At 44.1% G+C, this 27,565-nt stretch overlaps 1 protein-coding gene across 4 annotated transcripts in view; it reads right to left on the bottom strand.

Moving 5' to 3' along the window:
- SMG6 (SMG6 nonsense mediated mRNA decay factor) overlaps positions 1–27,565 on the bottom strand; it is a 186,969-nt gene that overhangs the window by 74,917 nt on the left and 84,487 nt on the right. For all 4 annotated transcript variants that reach the window (XM_033090204.1, XM_033090207.1, XM_033090205.1 and 1 more), the window contains exons 11-13: positions 25,289–25,405; positions 23,545–23,713; positions 11,966–12,167 (exon numbers count right to left, since the gene is read on the bottom strand). In XM_033090204.1, coding sequence (XP_032946095.1) covers positions 11,966–12,167; positions 23,545–23,713; positions 25,289–25,405 — 488 coding nt within the window. The remainder of the gene's footprint in view (positions 1–11,965; positions 12,168–23,544; positions 23,714–25,288; positions 25,406–27,565) is intronic.

The raw sequence follows: 27,565 nt of genomic DNA, 5'->3' as shown, positions 1-27,565 counted from the left end.
TATCTCACATACACATAATTGGAATTCCAGAAAAAAGAGAGGGTAACTGGGGCAGAAAAAAGAATCAAGTCTGAAAGACACCTCAAATTTAATGAAGAACACCAACTTACAAATCCAAAACGATCAGTGAACATCAAGCAGGATAAATGTAAAAAGAACCACACCTATGCACATGCCAATCAAGTTTCTGAAAAGCAAAGGTAAAAAGAAAATATTCAGAGCAGCCCCTACAAAATGATACATTACTTAGAGAGACATAAGAATGCTGCTTTCTCATGAGAAGTGGGAACCAGGTAAAAATATTAGGTTGGTGCAAAAATAATTGTGGTTTAAAAGGTTAAAAACAATTGTAAAAACCGCAATTACTTTTGCACCAACTTAATAGAACCACATCTTGAAGATGCTGAAAGAAAAAATCTTCCATCTAGAATTCTGTATTTAATAAAAAAAAAAAATCCTTAAAAACCAAAGATACAAAGAAATAGAGACATTTTTAGATAAACAAAGGCTATGGGAATTTATTACCAGCCAACCTGCTTATGTACTATAGGCTCAAAATAAAGGATACCAGATGGAAACTCAGACCTACTGAAAAGAATGAAAAGCACTAGTAAACGGATAAATATAAAAGTATGTATTTTCTTTTTGTTTGTAATTTACTTAAACTGTTTAAGTAGCAATAAAAACATCGTACAGTAGGGTTTACAACATATAAAAAGTAAAAGGTAAGACAACTGCACAAAACAAGAGTGAATGGGTAAATGGAATTATATTGTTTTAAGGTTACTACATTTGTAAAGTGTGAAGCAGGAAATAGGAAGTGTAAGATGTAAAGCATAACATACAATACTAATTCAGACCCTAAATGTAGTCTGAAAAGTTAAGGATACAGATTGTTAGCCCTAGAAAAACCACTCGGAAAGAAATTAAAAAGGGTATATGTACATATATTTAAGAAGACAAAAGCAAAGATTTCTTAAGACAGAGAAAGGCACTAATCATACAGGGAAATTTTGAAACACTGTGACTTTATCCACACACTGCAAGAAAACAGTCACAGGATATACATCTGACAAGGGTTTGTGTCCAGAATATATAAAGAACTTTTACAACTAAATAAGAAAATATCACTATCCCAATTTTTAAAAAATGGGCGACAGGTATGGACACTTTCCAAACAAGGCACATGAAATGATATTATGAATTACTAACAAACACATGAGAAGATGCTCATGTGTTTTTTTGCCTCAGTGAAAGGCAAATCAAAACTGAGAAACCACTTCACACTTACTAGAATGGCTAAAATTATAAAGACTAGAAATAAGAAGTGTTGGCAACTGGAACTCTCATACATTACTAGTGGGAACAAGACATGGTGCAATCACTTTGGAAAATAGTTTGGTAGGTTCTTTAAAGTCAGGTAGATACTTAGCCGTATGACTGAGAAATTCTACTCCTATTTACTCCACAGAAATGAAAACATACATCCACAAAAAGACTTGTGCATTAATGTACATAGCATCTTTATCCATAACAGCCAAAAATTTAAAATAACCCAAATGTCCATCATCAAGTGAACAGATAAACAGACTGTGATATATCCATGCAATAGAATACTCATCAACAAAAGGGAATGGACTACTGGAAAAACACAACACAGATGAATCCCATAGATATTATGCTGCGTGAAAGAAGACATAAAAGTACATACTGTATGATTCCATTTATATGAAATTCTAGAATAGGTAAAACTAATCTATAACAAAATTAATGAGATCAGTGGTTGCCTGGGGCAGGGAATGGGACTGGAGAGATGAAAATACTCTGTGTCTTGGTTGGGGTGGTCTTTACCTGGGTGTACACATATATCAATACATTCAAATGTATGATTTTATTATATGTAAATTATATACAAGTTGATTAATAAAAGTAAAGATATAAACTGTAAAGATTAATTTTTTCAGATGTCTGAAAGTTATGAAGTAAAAACATAATGTATATTCTTTTATATATAACATATTCATATACACATGGGATTAGAAAGGACATTTTAAAAGGTGGTGCAGGTAGTACCGCCCTCTACCTCAGGTAGTACTGAGGTAGAAGTTTATATCAATAGTTAAGTCTTTTTGCTAAGGAAGGCACATCTTCCTCTTAGTAATTTCTATTTTATTTTTCATATGGCTCATTTTATTAATTCTTGAGCCAAAGACTGTTTGCGTGTCGATAGGTAGGCAGGCTTACCTATCCTGCTGACCTTCCGGTTTTTACGCTGCAGTTACCCCCATCAGCCAACTCCCAAGAGTCACCGCTCATCTTTAAGGAATCCTGCTTGCAAAGTTCGGAGTCTAGGCCATTGTCCTAAGCTTCTGGTCCTTGGAAGTTACACTACCACTACTGTGCCCTTAGACACACTTCCAAAGTGATGGAGATTATCCCGTGCATATGCTCAGGCCCTCTTACAGCACTCTCATGGGTTTGTCAAAAATAAATCAAGTTCTTTTTCCAAAGACTTATATTCTAAACCCAGTATCTGGACCCAGGGTATTCCAAGATTTGAAGAACATTCAACCCAGAGAAAGAAGCAGGTAAATTCAATCTGATCATCCATTCCCCTCATATAAACTTTTACTTCTTTGTTCATCCTAAGGAATTACGACCTAAACCAGGTCAGCAGCTCCCAAGATCTTGGTGAGAAATCAAGCTCCCAGTGAACATAACGGTCAACGCTGAGAAGAGAACTGGACGTACTAAGCAATATGTTTGTTCAGCCACTCTATTACTATATTTATATTGAACTTTTATTTACTTTAAGTGTGTTTTTCCAGGACTCATCAGCTCCAAGTAGTTGTTTCAATCTAGTTGTGGAGGGTGCAGCTCACAGTGGCCCATGTGGGGATCGAACCGGCAGCCTTGTTGTTAAGAGCCCAGCGCTCTAACCAACTGAGCTAACCGGCCGCCCCACTATATTTATATTCAATTAAGGCTGTGTGCTCTCGATTTTGAATTGCTCAGATTTGATTCCTTTATTCTCAGCTGTTCACTCCTATGGCTGTGGTATCTAGAATGGTGCCTGATGCATAGCAGACAGTCAATAGCTGTTACTGGGAAATGCCATCCATCTGCCATCAACCATAAGAATTACTGCCAGATGGACAGAGGATAGCAAGAAACAGGTCATTAAGAGCCAATTCACAGCTTCCCTTCCTAAGAAAGCAACTTTTTAAAAAACATTATTTTGTTTGATGTTAGTTCGCAGACATGGATTAATTTTTGTATACTGACATTATATCCAGCAACTCTGTTAAATTCACTTATTAATTTTAATAATTTATCCTTATTTTCTTTAGGGTTTTCTAAGCATGTATCACATTATTTGCAAATAATTACAGCTTTATTTTTTTTCCTTTCCAATTACCTTTTTTAATACTTTATTTCTTTTTCTTGTCTTATTGTACTGGCTAGGACCTCCAACATAAGCTGAATAGAACTGGTAATTAATCACCCTTGTCTTGTTCTATTTCTTGACCTGCTTGCTGGTTATACAGTTGTTTACTTTGTGATGAGTCTTTAGTTTATGCATTTCCATATTTGTATTTCATAATTAAAAAGGTTAAAAAAGAAAGAGAAAAAGAAAGCAGCAGGAGAAGTAAATGATGAAGAGCCTGGCAAAATTCTCCAGTTTGGAAGGATGCATTAGTTTCCTAAAGCTGCTGTAACAAATTACCACAAATTTAATGGCTTAAAACAATACAATTTATTATCTTACAGTTCTGGAGGCCAGAATTCCTAAAACCAAGGTGTTGACAGGGCTATGTTCTTTTGGAGGCTCTATGGAAGAATCTTTTTCCTTGCCTTTTCTAGCATTTAGAGATCTGCATTCCTTGGCTAATGGCCCCTTCCTGCATCTTCAAGGCCAGCAGCATGCTATCTCCAAATCTCTCTCTCTCTGTGACCTCTGGTTTTATCATCACATCTCCCTTTTCTGACTCTGACACTCCTGCCTCCTCATAAGGACCCTTATGATTACATTAAGCCCACCTGGATAATCCAGGACCATCTCCCCATCTCAAGATCCTTCATTTAATCACATCTGCAAAGCTCTTTTTGCCTTGTAAGGTAACATATTTAACAGGTTTCGGGGATTAAGACGAGGGCCACCTTTGGTCTACCTACCACAAAGTCTGAGGACATGGGGCACATGCAGAACACTACTTGGAAGCCTTTTCACTGCTACAAAGCAGTACTACTTACAATCAGAGAGGGCCCAAGGTAAGTGGCCAGAGGGTAGAATTTCTTCTTGAAAATTGTAGGCCAGCTCCAGCAAGGAGGTCAGAAAGTGCCATATCATTTATGTGAAACAAAGACTGGACATAGGAAACTAGCTTTGGTATAGCAGCTCCACTATAAACAGAATAGAAAATGTAAAAACTAAATTCATTTATTGAGATTGTACCACCTGGCCTCCTTCCCATTCCCTTCAGAGTGGTGACTTGGTATTACAAACTTGTATCAACCACCTTTAGACTTGAGAAGGAGATTCTAAATAATATTTGGAGACAAAGAAGGCATCCAGTGAGAATCTACTTAACCTGTTCTGGACCAATTATCAGACCTGGGTAAATCTTTCTTTGTTTGAAGAAATATAAATGGCCAGAATCAGATTGTAGAAATCCAAGTTGGGGCCTATGAAAAGAGTTTGCAACATAAAAAAAGGGAGATCATAGCATGCAAAGAGACAGAGAGACAAAACATATTTTTTTTTTTAGGAAAAAAATGTTAGATGAAGACAGTGTCTGTCTTATTCTTACAGTTGAATTTTTAAAATCACAGAAACTGTGAAGTATGTTAAAAGATGAATGATAAAACAAAGACAGATAAAAGGGATCTGAATGAAAGGAAGGCAAAAAGTATAAAGGTTACAGGATAAGAGAGAGAAATAATATAAAGGAACAAATAATGTAATAACAGATTTAAAAACTGAATTAGGGGCCAGCCCAGTGGCTCAGGTGGTTGGAGCGCTGTGCTCCTAACGCCACGGTCACGGTTCGATTCCCACATGGGCCAGCTATCTGCGCCCTCTACAGCTAAGATTGTGAACAATGGCTCTCCCTGGACTTGGGCTGCCGTGAGCAGCCGGAGGTGAGTGTGAGCTGCCGTGAGCTGCTGCGGGCTGCCGTGAACTGCCGCGCACTGCCAGGAGCAGCCGGTGGCCAGTGTGAGTGGCCGTGGGCTACCATGTGCTGCCAGTGGCCAGTGTGAGTGGCCGGTAGCCAGCGTGAGTGGCCATCAGCCAGTGTGAGCAGACGGCAGCCGGTGAGAGCTGCTGCGCGCTGATGTGAGTGGCCAACCGACTGCCTCAGCCAGGAGGGAGCTCAAGGCTCATAACACCAGCATGGGCCAGGGAGCTGTGTCCTACACAACTAGACTGAGAAACAAGGGCTTGAACCAAAGTGTGGGGGGAAGAGAGAGGGGAGGTGGAAGAAGGGGAAAAAAACCCCACTGAATTAGAAGCATTAAAGAATAGAATCAGCACTATAAAAATCTGAATCAATTATAGAGAAGACAAACTTGAGAAGCCCTCTCCTCTGAGAATGTAGAGGCAAAGCAGTATGCGATGAAAATGATGACAGAAAAAGAGATGTAGAGGACAAAGAATGGAGATCCAATCTATTAGGACAAAAGAACTTACTGAAGAAAAGAACAAACAGAACATTAGCAATCAAGGACATAAGAGATGAAAACTTTTTTGGTCCAAAGACAGAACTGGATTTGCAAATTAAAAAAGCTCATTAGGTACCATGAAAAATTAAAGTACAGAGCCCAACATTAAACAAATCTTCACACAATTTGAAATTCAAGGCTAGAAAAAATTATGTTACCCATGCTGGATTAAAATAGTTTACCTACAAAACAAGAAAAATCAGACTTTCCTCTAGTTTTTTCTAATTATTAATGCAATGGAATAATATCAATAGTTTTAAGGGGGAAAAAGTTAACCTGAGCTAAGTGCTTTTTCATGTGGAAAGACAAAGTAGGAACAATTTCAAGACACAAATGTTCAAAAACTAGTCATGATGAATGTCCTTAACATATTGTTTAACGAAAAGAGCAAAGTAAGGAAGAGAATGTACACCACACTATCATTTTGATCACCTGTATATATGTGTGTAAATATGTTTCAATGGGCACGTAAGTGGTCTAAACAGACATATATCAAATTGCTAACAGCGGTTATCCCTGGAGGATGGCTTTTGACGACTTTACATATTTTTGTGAATTGTTTGATTCTTTTGCATAATAAATATGTGTATCACTACTGTATTTTACAAGTCTTAATTTTAATTTTAAAAAAGCATCTGTGACATCTTTGCTGAAAAAAATTCCTCCATGTTGCATCTGAAGAACAGATGAATCAAAATAAACACAAAAATGGGAAGCCATAGAATAAGACAGATGGTAAACTCTAAAAGCACTTAATATAAATTAATTCTTAATAATTACAGTAAATTTAGAAACATAATGCAATTGAGTGAAAAAGAAAATGCATATTGTAAACTGTCCTAATTTTCACAACTTAAATATGGGATAGTCAACAGCTTTTTTTTTTTTTCATTCTTGAGGTTGATTACTTTGAGAACAGAGGATCAAATATGTTTTTCAAAAAATTAGTCACTGGTAGCACTTACAATAAATATTTTCCAGACCACCAAATACCAAAGACAACATTTCCCCCCAAACTGCAAGTATAAAACAAGGGTATATAAAAAACATAAAACAAGAACAAAGCATATATTGTATGGTCCCAATTTTATGAAAGGAAAAGAATAAGGACACACATATAGCATGGTGGGAAAAGGCAGGAAGGACATATACTAAACTATTAATACTGGTTAATTTTAGGTGGTAGCTTATAGGTGATTTTTATTTTTTTGTGCTCTTCTATATTTTCTATTTAAAACATTTTTGGTAATTATATGAACAAACAACATGCCAAAAACATCATTTAACAAATCAACAAGCCAGTAGTTCCAAAGGTTGGACAATTTAAGCCTCATCTTTAACCTCAATTACACATTTTATGAATGATAAAGCTTCCTGGGATCCTATATCCACACAGAAAGCAAAGATGACTATAAAAATAAATGGGATGTGACATGAGACTTATAACATGACTTTATATCATGACTTGTAATTTATTCCCTAATCTAGCCAGAGTGGCCCTGGCATTAGCCTGTTCGGTTCTTCTCTTAGTTCTCATATGGAGGAAGACAAAGAACATCACACAGATTAATCTACCTTGGGATGCTAGAATGAGGATTGCTCACATCTACTTATGAAATAAATGCTTTGGTATCCACTAAATAACTAGTGCTTTAGAGCCTAAGGAAAGGGCCTGTCACTGAATAGATCCTTGTTTAGTACCACTACAGCTATGCAGTCACATGCATATATTTTGAAGATGATTAATTAAGCTTTTTTTATATTGACTAAGACACAACATGAACTCATTATCTTTCTTCTAAAACAGTTTCCTTTCTATGACTTGTCCTATCTGCCTACAGGATTATTGGGGTATTGATGAGAAAATGCACGTAAACAGCTTAGCACTGTGCCTAGAACATCATTAGTGATTGCAAGAGCTTAATTTTATTATTATTATGGTTTGATTACTTTTTCAATCACTTATGTACTATAATGTGGCAGGAAGGACACAAAGTTTTATTCGTTTTGCTTTCAGGCTATTTATTACTCCTTTTAAAAACTGTTATTATGAACAATTCACACATATACAAAAGTATAATACTATAATGAACTCAATGTACCCATTTTTCAGATTTAGTAATAATGATCAGTATTTAATCAATAATAATAACGATCAATATTTAATAAAGATCAGTATTTGGCCTTCTTTTCATTTATACTTCTATCTGCCCACTTCCCTCTCCAGAGTATGTTGAAGCAAATCCTAGACATCAAATCATTCATCAGAACATGAGGTTCTGAAGTCATACAGACAAGGGTTCTAATCTTATGCTTCCTTATTAGCGACATGACCTTGGGTGTGCTACTTAACCTCTGGATTTAGATGCCTAGCAGCCACTCAATGAATCTATGATCACTTCCTTTTCCCTGGCTGGCTCTAATTGGCTTCAACGTCTGTGATGTTTCTCTCAAAATGTAACCAGCTCCACTCTATTGCTTTTACCAGAATCTGTACTCCTTACCTTATTTCTGGATAATCCCAATAGCAACCTGGTTTCTCACCTTTTGCTCATCCCATGCCTGGGTTTTCTACTGTGATTTGTTTATTTTAGGCAGATCACTAATCCTACAAGATTTTACTCACAGTAAATCAAAAAGATCAAGGGTGAAAACAAATATGGGAAAGACTGCAAAGCCTATCCTTCTTACAATGCACACTATATAAAAAAACTCCACGAAGTCTGCAGTAATAGGTCCTGTTTTACACTACTTTATCCTAACGTATATGATCATAAAACTTTCACCCAACAGTTAAGAACCTACAAAACTAGAGTTCCATAGAACACGCTTGGGAAATACAGTGATATGTTAACGTCAAATGAGTACCCCTTAAGCAACGCCTTCAGGGGGATACTACCAACTCAACAAAATTTCAAGAGTTCCTCCTTAATTATAGGTTCAAATTAACTTATGTTTCTTCTCACGTTTATATATGCCACAAACTGTCTCCCAAATTAGGGTGATCTTTGTCTTATTTGTCTGGATTTCTCACGTGTGTGCGAGACATTCTCAGTAATTACCTGTTGAACGATCATCAAGGCTGGACCGAACATGTGATTAATCTTGACCAGCAATAAAATTGCTCATGTTGCTGCTACTGTCAAGTCCTTGAGATATTTTACATTTCTTAGGAGTGAACACTAGAAACTGGAGAAAATGTCTATCTTTTTCCTATTTCTAAAAGGTCAAGAGTTCCTAAAGATTCCCTCTGACACATTCATAGTAATCTTCTAGGTCAGTCATGGAGAAATGAGTTTCTCATCATTCTTCACTCTTCTCTTGAGCCTCAGTCATCTCTTTTAAAAAATGAAAGTACTCATATCTAATTGACAGGCTTATTGTAAGGACTTAATAAAATAAAATAGCTAGTCCAGGGACTGATACGTGCTAGATATTCAAGAGATGTTAATTTTTCCCTGCGTGGAGAATAAAGCAGAATAAAAGGCAATGAAAGGCAAGTAACACCTTATACAGGATAGCTAGGGAACACCTCTCTAACAAGGTGACATTTAGAAGGGAGTGAGAGAGCCACATAGCCATCTTGGGGACAGAGTGTTTGTTCCCGGTTGAGAGGAAAGCAAGTGCAAAGACCCTTACGTAGGAGTGCTTGCCTTATTTGAGGAACAGTAAGGATGCCAATGTGCCTAGAGCTTATTGGGTACAAGGAGAGCAGTAGGAGCTGAGGTCAGAGAGTTAAGAGGGTGTAGGTGACGTCAAGTCATTGAGGGCACTGTAGGCTGTTGTGAAAACTTTGTCTTTTATTCTAAGTGAGAGGAACAGCCGTCAGAAGGTTTTGAACAGAGACGTGACATGATCTTATTGATGTTTTAAAAAGATCATTCCAGTTGCGGTGCTAAAAATAGACTGGGGAGTAAGAGGAGGGAAGAACGAGAGAAACCAGTCAGAAGGCATTTTGATGAATTGAACTAGGGTGTAGTATTAAGAAAGAATTGTATCTGCATTTATTTTGAGAGTGAAGAAGACATAAATTGCTGATGGATTAGTTATGGAGATGTGAGAAAAACAGAAGAACCAAGAATAACCCCAAGAATTTTGACATGAGTAACCCAAAAGTCAAAGTTGCCATTTACCAAGATGGGAAGACTGAAGAAAGATCAGGTTTGTGGGGGGAGAAATTCAGGATTTTGTATTTAGATATGTTATATTTGGCACACCGATTTCATAGTCCTTGAAGTGGAGCCCTACCTCAGTCTCAATGAGCTGTAACTGCCCCAGGTAGCCGGTGAATCACTACCATAGGCTAAGCGCATGGGCTGTGGGCTCTGTTCTTCTCGGCCAGGTCATATACTTATCATATACAATGTTCTATCATACACACGTATCATATCATATACTATCTCATACACAAGTATCCTACACTGACCCCGACACTGGGAGAGCTAATGAGAACACAGGGTTTAGGAAATCTGAAGCTGGTTAGGATTCCTTCGCTGGTCTGCACTAAAAGGCAGCTAACCCAAAAGCCAACTCCCACAACTACCCGCAAGAGTCAAGACCACCTTGTGATCACATAAGAAGAGAACCAGGATGCCCTGACTCAAGCCATGGTCATCCACTTTCTCCTCTAACTCCTGAACTGAACATCTTCTACGAAGTGGAAACTGTGTTAGCTGTCCTCCGCCTCACATACTAATCCTATTCTTATCTCCTTAAACTGGAAGAGCAAGGTTTCATTCCACCTTGCACTGGAAAAGCATAAATGAGTATCCCTCTTGCTCTCACATTCCCAAGATCCATTAGCCATTAAGTGCATCCAAAGAATATGGGTTTTTGATATGTCAATGTCTAGAACCTTTACCTACTTACAGAAATTTATCCAAAGGGAATATATACCAAAATTCTGCTATAAGAAATCACTTCATTGTTGATAGTGCAAAAAATTGGGAACAGTCCCTTGGTTCAATAAAGCAAAGATTTGGCATATAAAAGAATACTAAGTGATTATCAACAACGATTCCATATAAGACTACATTACAAAGTATTGAGTAAAATAAACAGGTTACAAATATTATGTATAATATGACCCCCGTTTTGTTAAAAAAAGTGCATGCGTATACTAGAAGTTAAATATGATTATATATGATCAGCAAAAACAACAGTGGTGTTACCTTTGGGTAGAGGGATTATACCTAAAATTTTTTTTTTACTTGTCTACAATGAACTTAGTCAGTTTGTGTACTACGAACAAGTTTTAAACTTTTTATGTTTAATATAAAATCGCTCATATTTGCTGTTTATGTTTGAAATTTAGCTTTTACTACTTGACTTAAAAAAAAAAAATCTACCTACATGTCTGTACACATACTTCATCTAGGTCAAAAGACATCCTCCCGAGAAGCCGTTTGTGGGCTCTTCCCCCAAAGCCTCTCTCCCAGGGGACATGATGCTAACAACGCCATAGAAAGCTCAGTCAAAGGTTCCCCCGCTCAGCACAGGAGACTCTGCTGGCTAGGGTCTGTGGGTGCTACTTCCCCAGCCTAACAAGCGCTGCATGGGAATGAGAGACAGAATGAAACGCCTTGCTCTCTGCACCTGGCCGAAGACCCAACTGTTAAGCAGAGACTAAGAGTTGCACAGTCCCCACCAGGGCAACAGGCAATGGGCTTTGTTTTCTATAAACAGACAGACAAGAAAAAAGTTCAAGTTAAAACACAGTCCTCAGAGGAAGAAAAATAGAAACCAGGCAGCGGGGAATGCTTCATATTCCTAAAAGCTTTTTTTGTAAGTTAACACATGGTGTCTGCTTCTCTCTAGTCACCTATTTATCACTCTCCTCCTTAGAGAAGGGAAAAAGCCCTGGCTGTTTTCCTAGTGCAGAGTTTTGTGGCTGGGGGGAAGAAGGAAAGGGGGGAGGAAGGAGGGTGCTTTAAGCATGATGCAAACCATTTGGAGTTGAGTGAGAGCACTGCCAACACAAGCTGGACTATTTAAACAAGTGAGGAAATGATCGTATATACAACATGCCAGCAAGCACACACACACACCAAAGGAAGTCGAGAGGCTTTTTTTTCAGGACACAGAGCTAGATGTCAGCGGCTAAAAGGTCGATATTTTCCCTTAACACCCTTCTCAATGACTTAATCATGTTCCGTTTGCACAGAAAACTTCCCAAGAATAAAAAAGTCTGGAGAATTAAGAGGAAGGGTGAATGGGGAGTGATGTTTGGCCTGGGGCTGACCTTATCCGAGGTTTTCTCCACGTAGCAGGGGTCCTGAGGGGCAGCCAGCAAGGGGACAAAGCCCGAGAGAAGCCGATCCTCTTCCAGGATGAGAAGGGTGAGGTCATCGTCCGGGTCCTTGTACAGTGGCACCTCAGACTGATTCACCGCAGTCAGTATGTTACAGAAATCAGCCAGCATCGACCACACATCCACAGCAACCCTGTGAGAAATAAGGTAAGAAAAGAGGAGCAGCTCTAAAGATGGACCAATTAAAGTATACTAAGCACTTGTGAGTAGGGTGGTACTTGTGGCGAATGTTATCTACTGCGGGCATCTGCCAGGAAATCTGACCCCAAAAGCTGGGATACAAAATCGCACCCATTGCAGCAATCTGGTGAATATGTGTCCATCTATGCAAAGTTGAAATTGATCAGGGGGAGTTTTTAATCCTAACCAGAGAGGGAAAAGAATTTAGAGAATCAGTTGCCTAATGCAGGTCCTGTCACCTTTCCAGATAGTGTGCCTGCGACACTTACTCAAACACTCTAGACACCCAGTGCCTGAGGCAGCTCCCAGAATTCCCCCACTCCTGTTCAGCCAAGTATATGCCACACAGACAGCAATCGAGTGCCAATCTCCCCTCCTCTTGCACAGCCAGAGGGAAGAGTCTGGCTGTGGAAAGAGTCATGTGGGTTCCCCCCCACCCCAATGCTTTAGAAATCTCTTCCTATATATAAGCAGGAAAACACACCCACCCAACAAAAACCTCATTCCCGGCCTGCCAAGCTTCCTATGCATCCAGCAGCTGAACCCGGATCAGTGCTGTCTTGGCTATCCTGTTCCTTCTCTTGTCCCTCCCTTGTGAAAGGTGAGATGTATGGTGATCGTCCTGGTCTGCCTGGGACCGTCCCCGTTTTAGCACCGAACGCCCCACGTTCCCAGAAACACCTCAGGCCTGGGCAAACGACAGATGGTTGGTCATCCTAACTGTGTATCACCAGGTCCCGGCTGAACTGAGAAGAAACCTTGAAAATGCAAAGGCCAGTTCTCCCCCGTTCAAACTCCAGGGGAGAATTATAAAAAGAAGGTTCATTTTTCTGTCACCATTTGTCAAAAATCTACTGTGGTTCAGATCCCTGCTCTGGTGGGCGCTAAGGATCCCTACAGCTTTCTTTTTTCCAGCCCAGGACATACGTAGCTCAAATAGCCAAACTGTGGTCAGATCCAGAGCCTGCCAAGTCTACAGACTTGGCTTTCTTCCCCAGAGGACCACCTAACCAAGGAGTTTGGAACAGGAAGTACCCTATGGATGCTAAGCTGTACTCCAAAAAAAGTGAGACCCATAAAAGAATTACAAAGAGAAGCTTTACAACTAGGTTCAAGAGGTGGAATGGCAAGAGGCAAGAAGCAAGGGGAGCTATACGAATGACCTACATCCTGGAATCTTCCCAGACGAGTTACTGCGCATGAGTCAAATCTATTAGGGAGGGGCCTCAGACCTAAGCAATTTGTTTCTCCTGGTGACTAGGAACCTTTGGGAGATGGCAGAAAAGAGGGCATTCAAGGGACATACCACTGAAGGTGATGCTGGAGGAGAAAATGGAGTAGAGGTGTGGGGACTCCCTGACTGGCTCCAGGTGGAAGGAGCCTGCACTGGTTTATTTACTGTAATCACTGCGCTAGGAAAAGGCAATGAAATGAAACATCTTGTTTTCAAGAGTGTCCTGGGAACCAGGCGGAACACAGCCCCATTAATCACACAACGGCACATAATCAACACACGTGTACTGCAGAAGTAACTCGCTTCACAGGCTTTGCCCAGGAAAAAGGACATGATTGGGAAGAATCACCTGAGGGACGGGAGTTTTTTAAAGCCTCTCTCTGCACAGACACCAACAACCAGACTCATTCACAAAGCTCCATCTTTTGGCTCAGCCGGGTTTGGCTGTCAGAAATGTTTAAATATGGAAAAAAATAAACAGTTGCAACACGTTTCTGTGCAGAGATCTGCCTGAGCCCCTTTGTGATGTAATGGGAAACGCGGCATTCAGGCTACCAGCTGTAGAATAAACAGAACTTCGAGGGTTAAAAGGAACTGAACTTTCCACGACCCCATCTGCAGAGAAGAAAATAATAAGAGGAATGATGCACTGCCCCACAGCTCTGATAGTTTATCCTCCGGTCCGGCTGCAGAGACAAGCACCGGATGTGATAGGGCTGCTCAGGGCCGCCTCCGAGGTTAGCGCTGCCCATGGGAGACGCACAGGGAGGCTCTTCCAGCTCCCCACTTCCTCCCCCAGTGCCCTGCTGGCCACTTGAGCCCACTGCCTGAGTCCGATCCCACAGCGCTGGTGAGCTCTGGCCAACAGGCACTGCTCGGCTGCAGAGCAGCAATTTGGAAAATAAACAGGAAAGACGACAGTGAGAAGGAAGAAGGTGAAAAGTCTCCCAGCTGAATTCTTGGCTTGGGGGCCTTGGTTGGTGCTGTGCAGGTCAAGCCTGCTTCAGGATGTAGTTGGGGGTGGGAGGTGTGGGCAACAGCATCCCCGGCCAGGGAGAGGCAGCAGAAAATTACCCACGGCTGCCACAGTGGGAGGCCCCACATCCCTCTCTCATCCTCCCACCCCTACCATCTTGGATCCAAGATGAAGAAATATGTGGTACCATGTGGTTCTCATTACCATGCTCCCCTGTCCCTTAAGGCTCAGATAAACCAAAACTGACTCCTCCCAGAGATTGCTGGCCACCACTAGGGACCCCTGCCCACATTTGCCTTTTGCCCATTACCACCCACCTTGTGCCAAAACCTGAAGACTCACTGCAAACATGAGGTGGAGGAGAGTTCCTACATCAGTGTGGAGTTTTAAGACAGCAGCTGGTGCCAAAAGACATATGATGTGTCCTGAGTTCCCAACTCCGAAATATAAAGCTACACTGAGCAGAACCAAGGGAATACACAAAATGCTTCAATGATAGATCATTCCTGCCCTGATCCATTCAGACTGGTCTTGTGTTGGAACTCTGATCCTGTAGCTGCCTTCTTCTGGTTATCTCTGGATTGCCCAAGATCACTTCACATTTCATCATCAGTTATCTCCCCTCTCAGCACCACAGACAAGAACACAGCTAACTAGGCACCCATGGCCCATATGGTGACTCTCCCCAGAAGGCGGGGAAGAGGGGAGTATTAGGAAAGAAATACTAAAAGGAAGAGGTACTCCGAAAAACTAGGTGAGATGCCTGAACTCAAAAGTTAAGATATTTGCAAAGGATGAGGTAATTCCTGGAACTTGGGCAACCTCACCTCGGCTTACCCCAATCAGCCTCCGGGCTGAGAGGTCAGTCCTGTGGTGAACACAAGGCTTCCTGAGTAGAAGAGGAAAAGCTTAGCTTTTTCCTGCTCTAGTTCCTTATCCCTGTTAGGAGTGCCTTCCAACCTTCACCCTACAGCAGCCCTTGAATACTAAGGATTCAAGGTTGGCCTGGGCCAAGGAACTCAACGTCAAATTCTGGTGGCTATGGGGAACTTGAAACAGCTCCTAATGTTTTACAAATGCTTGGGAAATGACTCCCCAAAAGGTTTTTCAGATAACGTCAAACCACCTCTGGTTCTAAATAGACCCTCCAGAGTGGTATGGGCTCAGGCAAGGCCCTTGGGCTTGTTCTGGTCCCAAGTCATATTTTGGGGAAGCTCCCAGAGCCCACAAAATCCCTTTAAAGTTAGGGTGCCTTCTTTACCTAGCAGACACAAAGCAGCCAGAGAATATGAAACTGCGTCCAATGAGCCCGTTTATGGCTCTCAGAATGGTGGCAAGGGAGCCTCTTAGCAGCTGTGATGTGATTAGTGAGCAGGGATCAGCAGTTGCAGGGTGACCCAGTGGCCCAACCCCACAGAACACACCACACACCAGGCAAGCAGACCCCTGGCTGGAGTCTGAACACCAGATCCTAGCTTGGGACAGACCAGCAGTGGCTAGTTAGAGGTATGCACTCAGGACCAAGGCTCACTCACTTCCCCACAGACATGCATTTACTTACTCCACCAGGAAAGGAAAAAAATAAGAGTTAATTTACTTTTTATTGCCTCAGAATTCCAAGGTTTAATGTAGCTGTCAGTTTGAGTGCAGTGCAGCTGCTGGCCGATACAATGCAGCCCAGGCCAGCCCAGGTGACTGGGGAAACACATTTCACAGAAATGAACCAACACACACTCTTGCTGGTTGTTTGGGGGATATTGACTTGGGGAATCAGATTAACCCTTCAGGCTGGGGTTAGTTCTGCAAACAGCATGAGAAAAGCAGCTTCAGTCCAAGGAACTGAGAAGCCCTGGAACTGAGAAGCCCTGGTCTCCAATGGACCAGTGGATTTCTGTGTTTCTGTAATTTTGGGAGTTTTCTCATATAAGATGTTATTCAGCTACAAGATGCTCTGAAAGATTAAGGTATGAGATATGTGAGGCAAGTAATACCACAACAATCTATCTCCTTCCTAGAACTCAGAAAAAAAGGGCAGATCTGCCAGCTTTATAGGGAAGAGGTCAGGTAGGAACCTTTCGGCAAGCTCCATCCAGGGCGGGACCGAGGGAGGAGACAGTTTGGAGAGTGGAGTATTCAGGCCCAACCAAGGCTCCGGCCATCCTTCTGGCAAGTCTAAGGAAGACTGAGCCCTCACACACCCCTTCATATTTTTACTGGGGGAACAGGCTGACTGGTGATTAATATCAAGTACAATGACCCCATGTTACAAGCCTGCAGGGGCCTGTGGAGGTGGCCATTTCCTGTGTAATACCAGCTTGTTTAAACACTAACATTCAAACTCCACAGCTGCAGAACAAACCCGGAAAGAGTTGAGTGAGAAGAAGCCCTGCATTGTGTTTCGGAGCTATGGAAGATCAGAGAAGTAGTACAGATGGGAAACGAGTTGGGTCTTTTGGTTCCTGGGGTGAGGAGCTCTGGAAATATAGCCAAGATGGCATGGAAACTATGAAGCTGAAAAAGAGAAAGCCCATGGACTATAGACACAAAGGGAAAAGACAAAGGGCCACAACAAGAGAAATGGTCTTAAGATATACCATATCCTCTTTTTAAAACTTCTTTGCCTATGGACCATTATACTTGAGCCCACAACTCTCTACATATGGTTCAATGGCCAAAATGAGACCACTGCAACCCTGGCGGACTTCCCACCCCACTGGAGAAAACTGCAGGAGGTAAGCAGAATAGCAAAAATGGTCCTGCCTCCAACAGGTCAACTTGGGCCCTTGGGAGCGTGCCCAACTTAAATTAATTCTGCCCAATGGAGCAAATCAAATTCTGAAGCTCAGTTAGCCACGCCACTCCAAGAACATAAACTTCTCCATGTTCTCAGCGGTGCGGCTGGAGCTCCATGGCTAACAACAGGTCACGGTAACCTCATTCCAGGGTTTCTCAAGTACCTCTACTGTGCCTCCCTCGACCTCTATCTAGGTCAGTGCCTCATTTGATTGCAGTTCTCCCAAGCCGCACTCATATGTATATCCTGTCGCATCACTATGGTGTGTTAAACCCATCAGCACTGTGTGTTTGGGAAAGAGCAGCCCCCAGGGGACCTCGACATCTCCACGGCATGAGTGGAGCCCTCGGCGGCCTCCCTGGTGCGGATTCTCACGGTTCCTGCCTGTCTAAATTTTGAGCTGTAACCACTCCAACACGTCTTCTTAGTTTAGCACACACTGGACCCAAATAACCTCAGCCCAGAGCTGGAAAGTACTCTCCCTGGGGTCAGCTGCTGTACCCTGCTGGGGTCAGACTGGAGCCTTAGGCCAACACCCCTTCCTCTCCCAAGGAGTCCTGTGGGAGGGGTGGGGAGGGGACAGAGGCTCCTGCCGTGGGAGCAATCACGTGTGCCCCACACTCTGCACTTGGAGGAAGAGGAACCCCCTGGTGCCAGGCTGTAGTGCTGACGCCCTAACATGGAGCCAGGGAGACTGGGTGGGGAGCCAGGGTAGCAAAGGGGCTTCCCACAGTCACCACCACTTCCTTCAGGGAAGTGCTGATGGACTATTACTTAGTGACCTCCTAAAATGCCCTTTTGGGAAGACGTATTAAGCGTCCTTGAAGGGGTGCCGATTAGACCTGGGATTAGTTATTTCAGAGCTGCCCTACGAGGGTGAGTGAAATAGCTGTTTTTTAACTCAAGAATTGCTGTCTCATCCATAGGGTCAACACATGTAGGCTCCCTGAGGAAATGAGCTTACTGCACACTCCCTACGTATCCCTATGTCTCCCTATGTCACAGCACCTCAGAGGGCTCCCTACAAGTCTTTTCCAGCATGCTCTGTAGACTATACAAGACAAGCCATGGAAAAGCAGCAAGTCCAGGAATTTCTGGAGTTTTTTTTTTTTTTTTTTTTACAGTACTCCAATCCAACAGTGTGATAAATGCATCCGAGCTACAATTAGGAAGATATATAGCATCAGAATGCGAAGGTCTGGGCAGCCTGGTGAAACCGGGCTCTCCAGAGCCCCAGCTATGTTTCCCATTATGTAACCCTGGTCATGGGCAGACAGCCAGACTCCAAATGAAAAAGAGACTCTGGCTTGGCACTGGTTCTATTTTCCTATCCTCATTCGGGGTCAGCGCAGTGTCATACAGCTGCAGAGAAAGCTCTGGGGATTAAACCTGGGAAAGCCTCCAAGACCAGGACCTGGGTTCAAGTACCAGCTGAAAGCAATAAACCAACTGCCACAGCTGGGCTAGGTTTGGATGTTCTCAAAGTCCCCTGACTCTTTCACTTACTGAGAACTAGAGATCAAGATGAGGGAAGATTTGGCTTCAGCAGAGACTATGAAATGAGGTAGGCTGTCCTATTGCCCTTGCCTTGCCAAAGGTCCTGGGATGCCAGGGGTCACTGCGCTTAGGCTCTTGGAAGACTGTTGCCCCGCTCCTCTCCATCACCTGACATTCACAACTTGACTCATGCGCACTTAGTAAAGTGGGGAATGGCTGCCTCTCCCTTCGAACAGGAGGCCTGGCACAGAAACTGTGCTCCCCCCTCCTCTCTCACACCCCACAAGTAGGTGGCCCCTCCAAACACTGTGGTCTGTTCTAAATAGACCAAAGCACTTGACACTGTCTCTTACAGTGGCCCAAGGCAACTTTCCACACCCTGCTACAATCCTCTGTACCAAAATCTCCTGGGATAGAAAGCCATCTCATTACAGCTCCTAACAGGTACACATGGGAAGTTAACCTACTTACATGTTGACCCCGCACACAATACTTACTAAGTACCATCGTGTGGGAAGGCACAAATGGCCCTGAAATCCTGCCCCCATCACTCTGCAGTGTCAGTGATGTTCTGTCACGTCAGCCCAAGTGTCGCACACGTGCCTAAGTGGCTCTTGCCAAAGAAAAGCAGACCTGACCAGAAAGAAGAGGAATGTGGGCAAGAGGAGAGAACCAAGGAGACTGAGGGTGAGCGCTGGAATTCCCCTAGGAAACGAGGGGATGCTGTGAAATGACTCTCGAACTGTACAAGGAAGGGAGGTAACAAACTAGAGACAGGGAGAAGATTAAATAAGGGTCCGAGTGTGTCAGGGAGACAATCTGGGGGTGGGGGTTTCTGGAGGAGAAGCAGGCTATCTGGCCACCTTGTCTTAGGAGCACTGAGGAATCTGTCTTCACAGAGAACAAACGCAGGCAAAGACTAACGAAAGCACACAAAGTAGAGGCGCTAAGTGGAAGCCACTTCCTTCCTCCTCTCCTGAGAGACCTTCCTAAACCCTCCAAAATGAAGATCGCACAAGGACCTTGAGAGTGTCAGAGGGATTACTATTCTGACACCTACAGCACTATCTGTAGTATGTGATTCCTTATGGCCTTAAAGAAAAGGCTCCAATATATGAAAGATCAGTAGGCATAAGATGCAACTTGAAACCCACAGAACCACCACACCTTGCCAATCTTTCAACCATAGTTATTTACTCAGTAAGTGCTAGGCAGCTACATGAGACACTAGAAAGGAGGGAGATAAATTCATATTCCTCTTTTCCAGTGCTTGGATCTGAAAGCTATGAGGTAGAACTACCCTCAGTGGTGGTCAGGTTAGGTTTGCTCTGTCCAACAGTGGCACCAGCCCTCAAACCACCATGCCTTGTGGTCAGGCCCCAGGACAGTAAAGCCCCTCCTTTATGCTTAAACTTGCATTCCAGAGACAACCAGATGCTGTTCCTGATGGCAAAGAGGGACAGCTCAGAAGGGAACTCGATTCTCTACCACATTGACTTCTCTCGTCCAGGCTTCATCAGAGAGTAAGTGGTGCCCACAGCTATAGAAACTTGTTTACTGGGCAATTGGATTCAATATACTATTTGGTCAGATTTCCTTCCCCCATGAAGAAGTCTAAAAAGACAAAGCAAATTTGACTCAAGAGTCCCAACCCCCTCTGCCTCTCTGTAGCCCAGGAGGTGAAGCCCAGCTGGGGATGGCTGTAGCGCGGGACCACGTGCCCAGCTGCTGATTGAGCCCTTGCCCAAAGATGGGCAGCAGCTCGCATAAGCCGGCAACGGGCCATTTGCTACAGCATCCAAAGAGAAATCAGACTCAGCACCTCGAGCAAATGAGGCCCAGCACTTCCTGTGTGAGCTTTCCATTTCTTCAGCCAAACAAAAGCCAAAGGGAGCAAGGGAGGGAGGCGGGATGAAGGGAGACGGCTGCAGAAGAGCGTTAACAGGCCTGGTGGCCCGGGATATGGGTAAACAGGGGCTGGATGGACCGTATCTAAGGGACTTGTGGTGGTGAGGTGACCCAGGGAAAGCCCAAGCTCCAGGGACAGATGCTCTGCCTCCCCACCCCCTGAAAGGAAGGGAAGAACACTCAGTGATTCTCGCACATGCTCAGAAGCAGTGGCTTCAGATATTTGGAGAGCTGAGCCTTTCTTTGTCATTTTTCTTCCAAAACTGCAAATCGCCTAGTTGGCATTATAGATTAACGGCCTGAAAAGTTTGAAGCTGTACATGTTAACTCTTTGGGGAACATGGTGGGAAACAGCTGACTCCTAGCCAGAAGATCTGTCAGTTCCTTTGTGTGGCCCCAGCTGCCTACTCAGGGCTCAACCCTGGCTCATCAGGCCTCAGCCTGGAGTGCATTTTGGAAACCTAGGAGGGTTTACAGAGGAGGATGCAGAGAACTGTTTGATGCTGTGAGCATCTCTCACACGGTTCGAGTTAGAGCCGGGGGGAGGGGGACATAGGGAAAGAAGGCCAAACAGTCCAGGGGCACATCTTGGGGTGACGAACAAGAAAGCTCAGTAATTGCTGGCCAGAAATCTCTGCTGTAACATTCCCTCTGTGGGGCACTCCCAAGTCCAGAGCTCACATGACTAGCCCCCAGCCCAGAGAAGCACCCCTCCGCACTCCCGAGAAGTGCCGTCTGCAGGAGCCTAGGTCTTCATACTGTATTCTCCAGTGTTTTCCCCCTCCCAGAGGAGCACTAGAGAAGAACGATGAGATGCTGGGTATGGATGCTTGTTACCAAACACACGTACATATACCCAACACAGAGCCGAAAGGAGCTCTGAGTGCACTACACCTGCCAGAGACCACAATACAGAGAATGAAAGAGGGAGGGAAGGGAGAAAAGGAGAAGGAAAGGAGAAGCAGAGAGACAAAGACAGAGAGACACAGAGAATCCAAGAGAGAGACGGAGATAGGAAGAGAGAGAGCAAAAGGAAGAGGGAGGGAGAGAGTTGAACAGTCAACAGAATTGACCAGAAAGGGGCACCTACATGCAAATACATTAAGACACTACTGTGCAAACACGAACACACACACTGTGACACTAACACAGAGAAGAATGGGACACATGGAAACATGGATATAGATCAGGAGTTGGCAAACTTTTTCTGTAATGGGCTAAACAGTAAATATTTAGCTTTGTAGACCATAAGGTCTCTATCGCCACTATGACTCCTCTCTGCTGGTGCAGTGTGAAAGCAACCACAAACAAAGCACGAACAAATAAGTATGACTGTTCCAACGCGACTTCACGAACACCGAAATCGGACTTTCATATCACTTCCACAAGTAATGAAATATTCTTTTTAAAATGTTTTTCCCCGACCATTAAAAACATGTAAACCATTCGTGGCTCACGGGCCATAGTTTGCCGTTCCCTGGTATAGACACACACAAACAGAGCAGAGGCAGACAGAGGCAGGCAGGCAGGGACAGGCAGGAGGGGTAGGCAGAGGCAAGAAGGCAACAGGTGAGGCAGGCAAGAGACACAGGTGCAGCAGGGAGAGGCAGGTGGGTACAGGCAGACCCTCACACACAGAAGTCCCCCCTCCAAATGAGAGACTCAGTCATGGACAAACACAGACACAGGCGGTCTTGGACATAGACATTCAGGCACACATACAAACATACACTCCCACAGGACACAGACACACACAGAGACATGGAAAGGACCAAAGCAGACATGGGCTGACATGGGCCTAGCATCACAGACACAGACAGACATGGATACGGGCACAGAGACATAGAGACACAGATACACATTGCAACAGACCCCTCATGGGGACACATGAACCCCACACACAGTCAATGACAGAGACAGATATGAACACAGCCTATGGACACATACACGACAGGCATGGACAGGTCCAATGAAAGACCCTTCGGTGGACAGACCCCCAGAGACAGAAACACAGACCCTCACACTCAAATACAGACAGACACACAGAGACAACCAGACCCAAATAAGCATACACACAGATACAGTGCACCACAGATACACACAAGAAACAGCCGTTATGTGGTTGTGCAACAATGTGAATGTAAAGTGCCACTGAACTGTACACTTAAAAATGCGTAAGATGGCAAATTTTGTTATATATATATTTTTACCATGATTAAAAAAAGAAAGAAAAAAGTCATACAAACACGCAAACAGATCTACATAGATACGCCCAGGCATACACACCAGTAACCTAGCCCAACACACGCCACACCAACAAATGCTTGGACAGACACCACACTGAAACACAGAGACACCGAGACAGGGAAAGAAGCAAATGAGGAAAGAGGTGCATGAGCTCCCCACTCCCCACACACCACAATGTCGTGGGAGGGAGGAAGGCAAGGAGACAGAGGGCGCAAGACAGCACGAGAAGCAGAGAGAAGTAGCTTGAAAGATGCATAGAGATAAACCACAAGTTTTAGGGGTTTTGGGGGGAGAGAAACAGACAAAGTCTCTCTCACACACATTAATACACATCCAGAGCCAAAAGGCAGTGCAGAAACAGTGAACATGAACAATATAAGTGAATGAGAGAACAAGAGCGAGAAAAAAGAACAAAACAGAGCCGCTAGGGAGAGAAAGAGAGACTTGAGAGAGGAGGAGGAACAAACCAGAGAACAGGCAAAAATAACCTTCAACATCAAGGGACAAGGAAGGTGTTCAGAGAAGGGGAAAAACAAAGTTCAAATGAGGAGGGAAGAGAGAAACAAGGGGCTGTGGAGGAGAGGAAATGAAGAGGAGGACGGGGAGGGGAGCTGTGGGAACGCAGGAGGGCCAAGGCCAGCCGGCAGTGCTGAAGGAATGAGCAGCTGACTCACTGTGAGGGCAGGTCCAGGGATGTGGGCGGAGGATTCCAGGTGTGTGGGTAGCCGAGCATCCAGTCTGACCAGACTTTCACACTGGGGAGCAGTTCCTTCAGGTCCGGGACGAAGGAAGACACCTTGATGTCATCTTGGTCATCCCCGTCCTCAGGAGAGGACAGCTGAGCTGCAGAGGCAAAGGGTGAGAACTGGGCCTATGTCTGCTGTGGCCCCCGAGTGAGGCCTGGGGCGCTGGGACGGCAGCAAGCTCTGAGGGAAGGGAGACCAAGTCGACAGGAAAGCTGGGCCCAGAAGCGAAGGACAAGTGCCAGCACCTAAGAGGATTCTGAAAAGCAGGACAAAGAGAGAACCAGTGCACTGGGTCTGCCCCTGCAGACAGCTGTTTCTGCTCCACCTGTGGCCTGGCTGAAGTTGCTACTCTGGCCTCTAGCAACCCCTTTTAGCTTGCCTTCCACACAGTACTGAGATGGCACCAGAGTTCCTGCCACAGCTGTATAACCTGAATTTAATCATGAGGAAATTGATCAGAGAAACCCAAATTGTGGGACATTCTACAAAATAAATGGTCTGTACACTTAAAAATGTCAAGGTCGTAAAGCACAAAGAAAGATGGAGAAACCACTCCAGATTGAAGGAGACTAAAGAGACGTGACATCTAAATGCAAAGTATGATCCTGGAGTGGATCCTAGACCAGACAAAAACATCTTGTTTAGGACAATTGGTACAAACTGAATAAGGTCTGTAGATTCAATAATAGTACAATTATCAGTGTTGGTTTCCTGAATTTGATAACTGTAGTGTCATGTAAGAGAATGTCCTTGTTATTAGGAAATACAGAGTCAAGTATCTGGGGCTAAAGGGCTACCATGTACGCAACTTAACAATCAAATGGTTCAGAAGTAAAATAGTAAGTGTAAGTCTAGTGTGTGTATAAAAAGAGAGACAATTTGAATCAAATATGGTCAAATATTAACATGGGGAATCTGGGTGAAGGGTACGTAAGAGTTCTTTGTATAGTTCTCCTAACTTTTCTATAAATTTGAAATTGTTTCAAAATTAAAAGTTACCGCCACCCTCCCTCCCCAAAAAGGCAGCTGCAGAGGCTGGAGGCATTCACAAAGCTGATGTGGCAAGAGGATGAAGAGGGCCTTCACTATTCACCAATACTGATCCAGGAGCTGAAAGGAAGGTGCAATCTTCAGCCCAGCCCTGCCTTACACGGCTCAGCAATCAGTCTTGGAATTCTAAGGGCAGCCTTGAAGGATACAGGACACTGCTCAACCCAATGGATCAAAATAGCTCCTGCTCTGGTCCAGTGAGTCTCCAAAGACAGCTGGTCCACAGTGGTTATAACACCCACCAGGTACCAGACAAATGGGGGTATCCAGAGGGGAGAAACCAAAACATCCATGATGAACAAAAAGGGAAACTCATTTTTCTGTTTTTTAAAAGTGGCAGGAACACGCAGCAGCTCATAGGTACAGTGGAAATGCTAACTACGAAAGGAGAAAAGAGGGAAGGAATAGTTTCACAAGGAGGAAAGAGGGCCCCAGAGGTAATCAGACTGCAAGAGGAGGTGGGATTAGTTAGGTGGACCAAAGGAAGAGGGTAGATTGGGAAGTGGAAGAATGGAGAGTGGAAGATGAAGACACCGAGAGTAGCGTGACATTCTGAGCTTGTCGGGATAGGGCCGAGGCAGCTGGAAGGCCAGCCAGTCAGGGGGGGCCCTCATCTGCTTACCTTTGGCAGACTCCTTAAGTAAGTGGGTACAGCGCTGCACCAGGAGAGAAAACATGGCCAAGCCCAGGGCTGCGGCTTGCTCTTGGATCACAGAGCGACACTCCTCCGAGAAGCAGTCTGAGGAGAGGCAAATGAAACTGCATCAGTACGCTGGGGGGCCCAGGGCTACTCTTCCTGGCCTCACTGAGTCACACCCTTGGTCACTTCACTGAGCTCCTTTTCCTCACTTTAGACTGTGGGGAGTAACATTCCCTCTCTCGAAGGATAGGTGTAAGGCCAAATACAGTAATGCACGCACAGCACTTACCACGATGCCTGGTATATGGTAACATTATTAGAGGGATCAACTGTGTACATTCTGCATCACATCACTTCCGCAGCACCAATTACTCCAAGGTGTGCTGTCTGAGCTGGAGCTGCAGGCTCTCTGTTTTAGTTAGCTACTGATAATGTAAAGCCATAGTAACAAGAACTCATATTTAATTAATTCAGTCTCTCTAATGTATAGATAGCAGGAGTACAATCACCAATTAAGAACAGAAAAATACAAATGTAAGAGTATCTTCTTGAATCACCAACCTTTGGTTCCACCCTAACCTCCTCTATGTTCCTCTCCTAGGAGAACACATATGACACTTACAAATAATCTATTTTCACTGCATGAGTTACTTTTATATAGGACAGTGCATGGTACACAATAAGCACTTAATCGTGTTAGTGTTTATTTTCACAAATTCTTTCTCCTCGGGCTAAGCAATGAATCTGGCTTCCAATACTAGCACCCCTGCCTCCTCACTTTCTCAGCCTGGCTAACTTCCTTCTGGCTGCAGGTCAGTGAAAGGACCGACCGTGGTGCTAGCCAGAGCTCTTATTTGGCAAAAGCTACATGTGCACCCCGAAACCGCTGCCTCACCTTCTCCTTGTCAGTGCCCCTCCCTGGGAGCCACTTCCTCCAGACGAGAGGAGTCAGTGACAAATAGAAGGCAGCCGTCCAACCTGCAGCCTCAAAGGAGGAGACACCCAATACACGCAGGAGATGAAATCAGGGGCCAGGCTCACTTACTCTGGCAGCAGCTAATCTGTTAATTCCCTCTGTAATACAGGAGAACTCTCAAATCTCTAAGTGTTAAAAGGATAATTAGCCACATGTTGTGCTCTCTGTCCCTGACTGCATTTTAACCTTGATAGTCAAGGGGGAGCCCTCTTCCCTCAGTCTCCACTGACACTCGTTTTGTCAATGGGCCTAACTGAAGTCTCTACTCCAGGAGATACTACACAACCACATTTATTCCTAACCGTCTTCACCACAGGCGCAAACATGATTGGAGTATACAAAGCCAGCCCCAAACCACTTTAGAAAGCCATGGGAGTGAGAAGGAGCAGGCTACTGCTCAGAAGGTCCCGACATGTGAATAGCATCTTCTATTGTGGCTTTCCCACCAGCCTTCCAGATGCCCACAGGTTCCGAATGTCACTCTCTAACTCTCCAACTCAACTGCGGCAGGCAGTAAGGAAGTGGTAACAATCCATGTGATTAGAATAGATCACCACTCTCATTCTTCTGGTAAGGCCCTGAAACTCTGTTAGAGACAGAAAACAAGCATCTAAGAACCAAGAGGAAGGAGGATGGAAAGTAGGAAAGGGAAGATGTGTAAATCATCCCAAGAAAAGTTGCCAACATCTCTCCTCCACCCCTTCGATAGGCGGCACCACTGTCTGTACCATCCCGACTCAGCCCCGGCCCCTGCCACGCAGTGCCAGCAGCCTGCCTAACTGGCAACACAGCCTGCAATGAAGGAATAAGTCTGGGACAGAGGAGGCTCTGATAGGACAAGTGGAGGCTACATCCTGGTGGGTGACACACTGAGTACACACTGGTGTCCCCTCACCAATTAGGCAGGTAGGAGTTACCTGCATACAGAAGGCCCTGAGAAGAAATGGGTGCTTGCTCCAAGAGACTGGTATATCGAGAAGCCCAAAGCTACAATAAGACACTCATTAGCCTGGACAAGACGGGGCGGGGAAATTACTTTCACCAAGCCCATTTCTATTTTTGTGACAAACAGCAATCTCAGGCTAGACTATTTCTTAGAATTCAAAGTGGGGGCTAGAGCTCAAAGAGGAGCGTGAACTGCTTAAGAACAATGATACCTGTGGCCTCTGGGGAGTCCAGCCTGGCTCCTTTTTTAAGCCTCCTGCAATAAGGTCTGGGGACCAGGTGGGGGAACAACTGGCGCCTCTTTGCTGTTAGGTCTAGAAGAGCTCAGTGGCCTCTCA

The sequence above is a fragment of the Rhinolophus ferrumequinum genome, chromosome 21, assembly GCF_004115265.2.
Source record: "Rhinolophus ferrumequinum isolate MPI-CBG mRhiFer1 chromosome 21, mRhiFer1_v1.p, whole genome shotgun sequence".
Lineage (NCBI taxonomy): Eukaryota > Metazoa > Chordata > Mammalia > Chiroptera > Rhinolophidae > Rhinolophus > Rhinolophus ferrumequinum.
The sequence above is the reverse complement of the archived record's forward strand: the minus strand, read 5'-3'. Positions and strand labels throughout refer to the sequence as shown.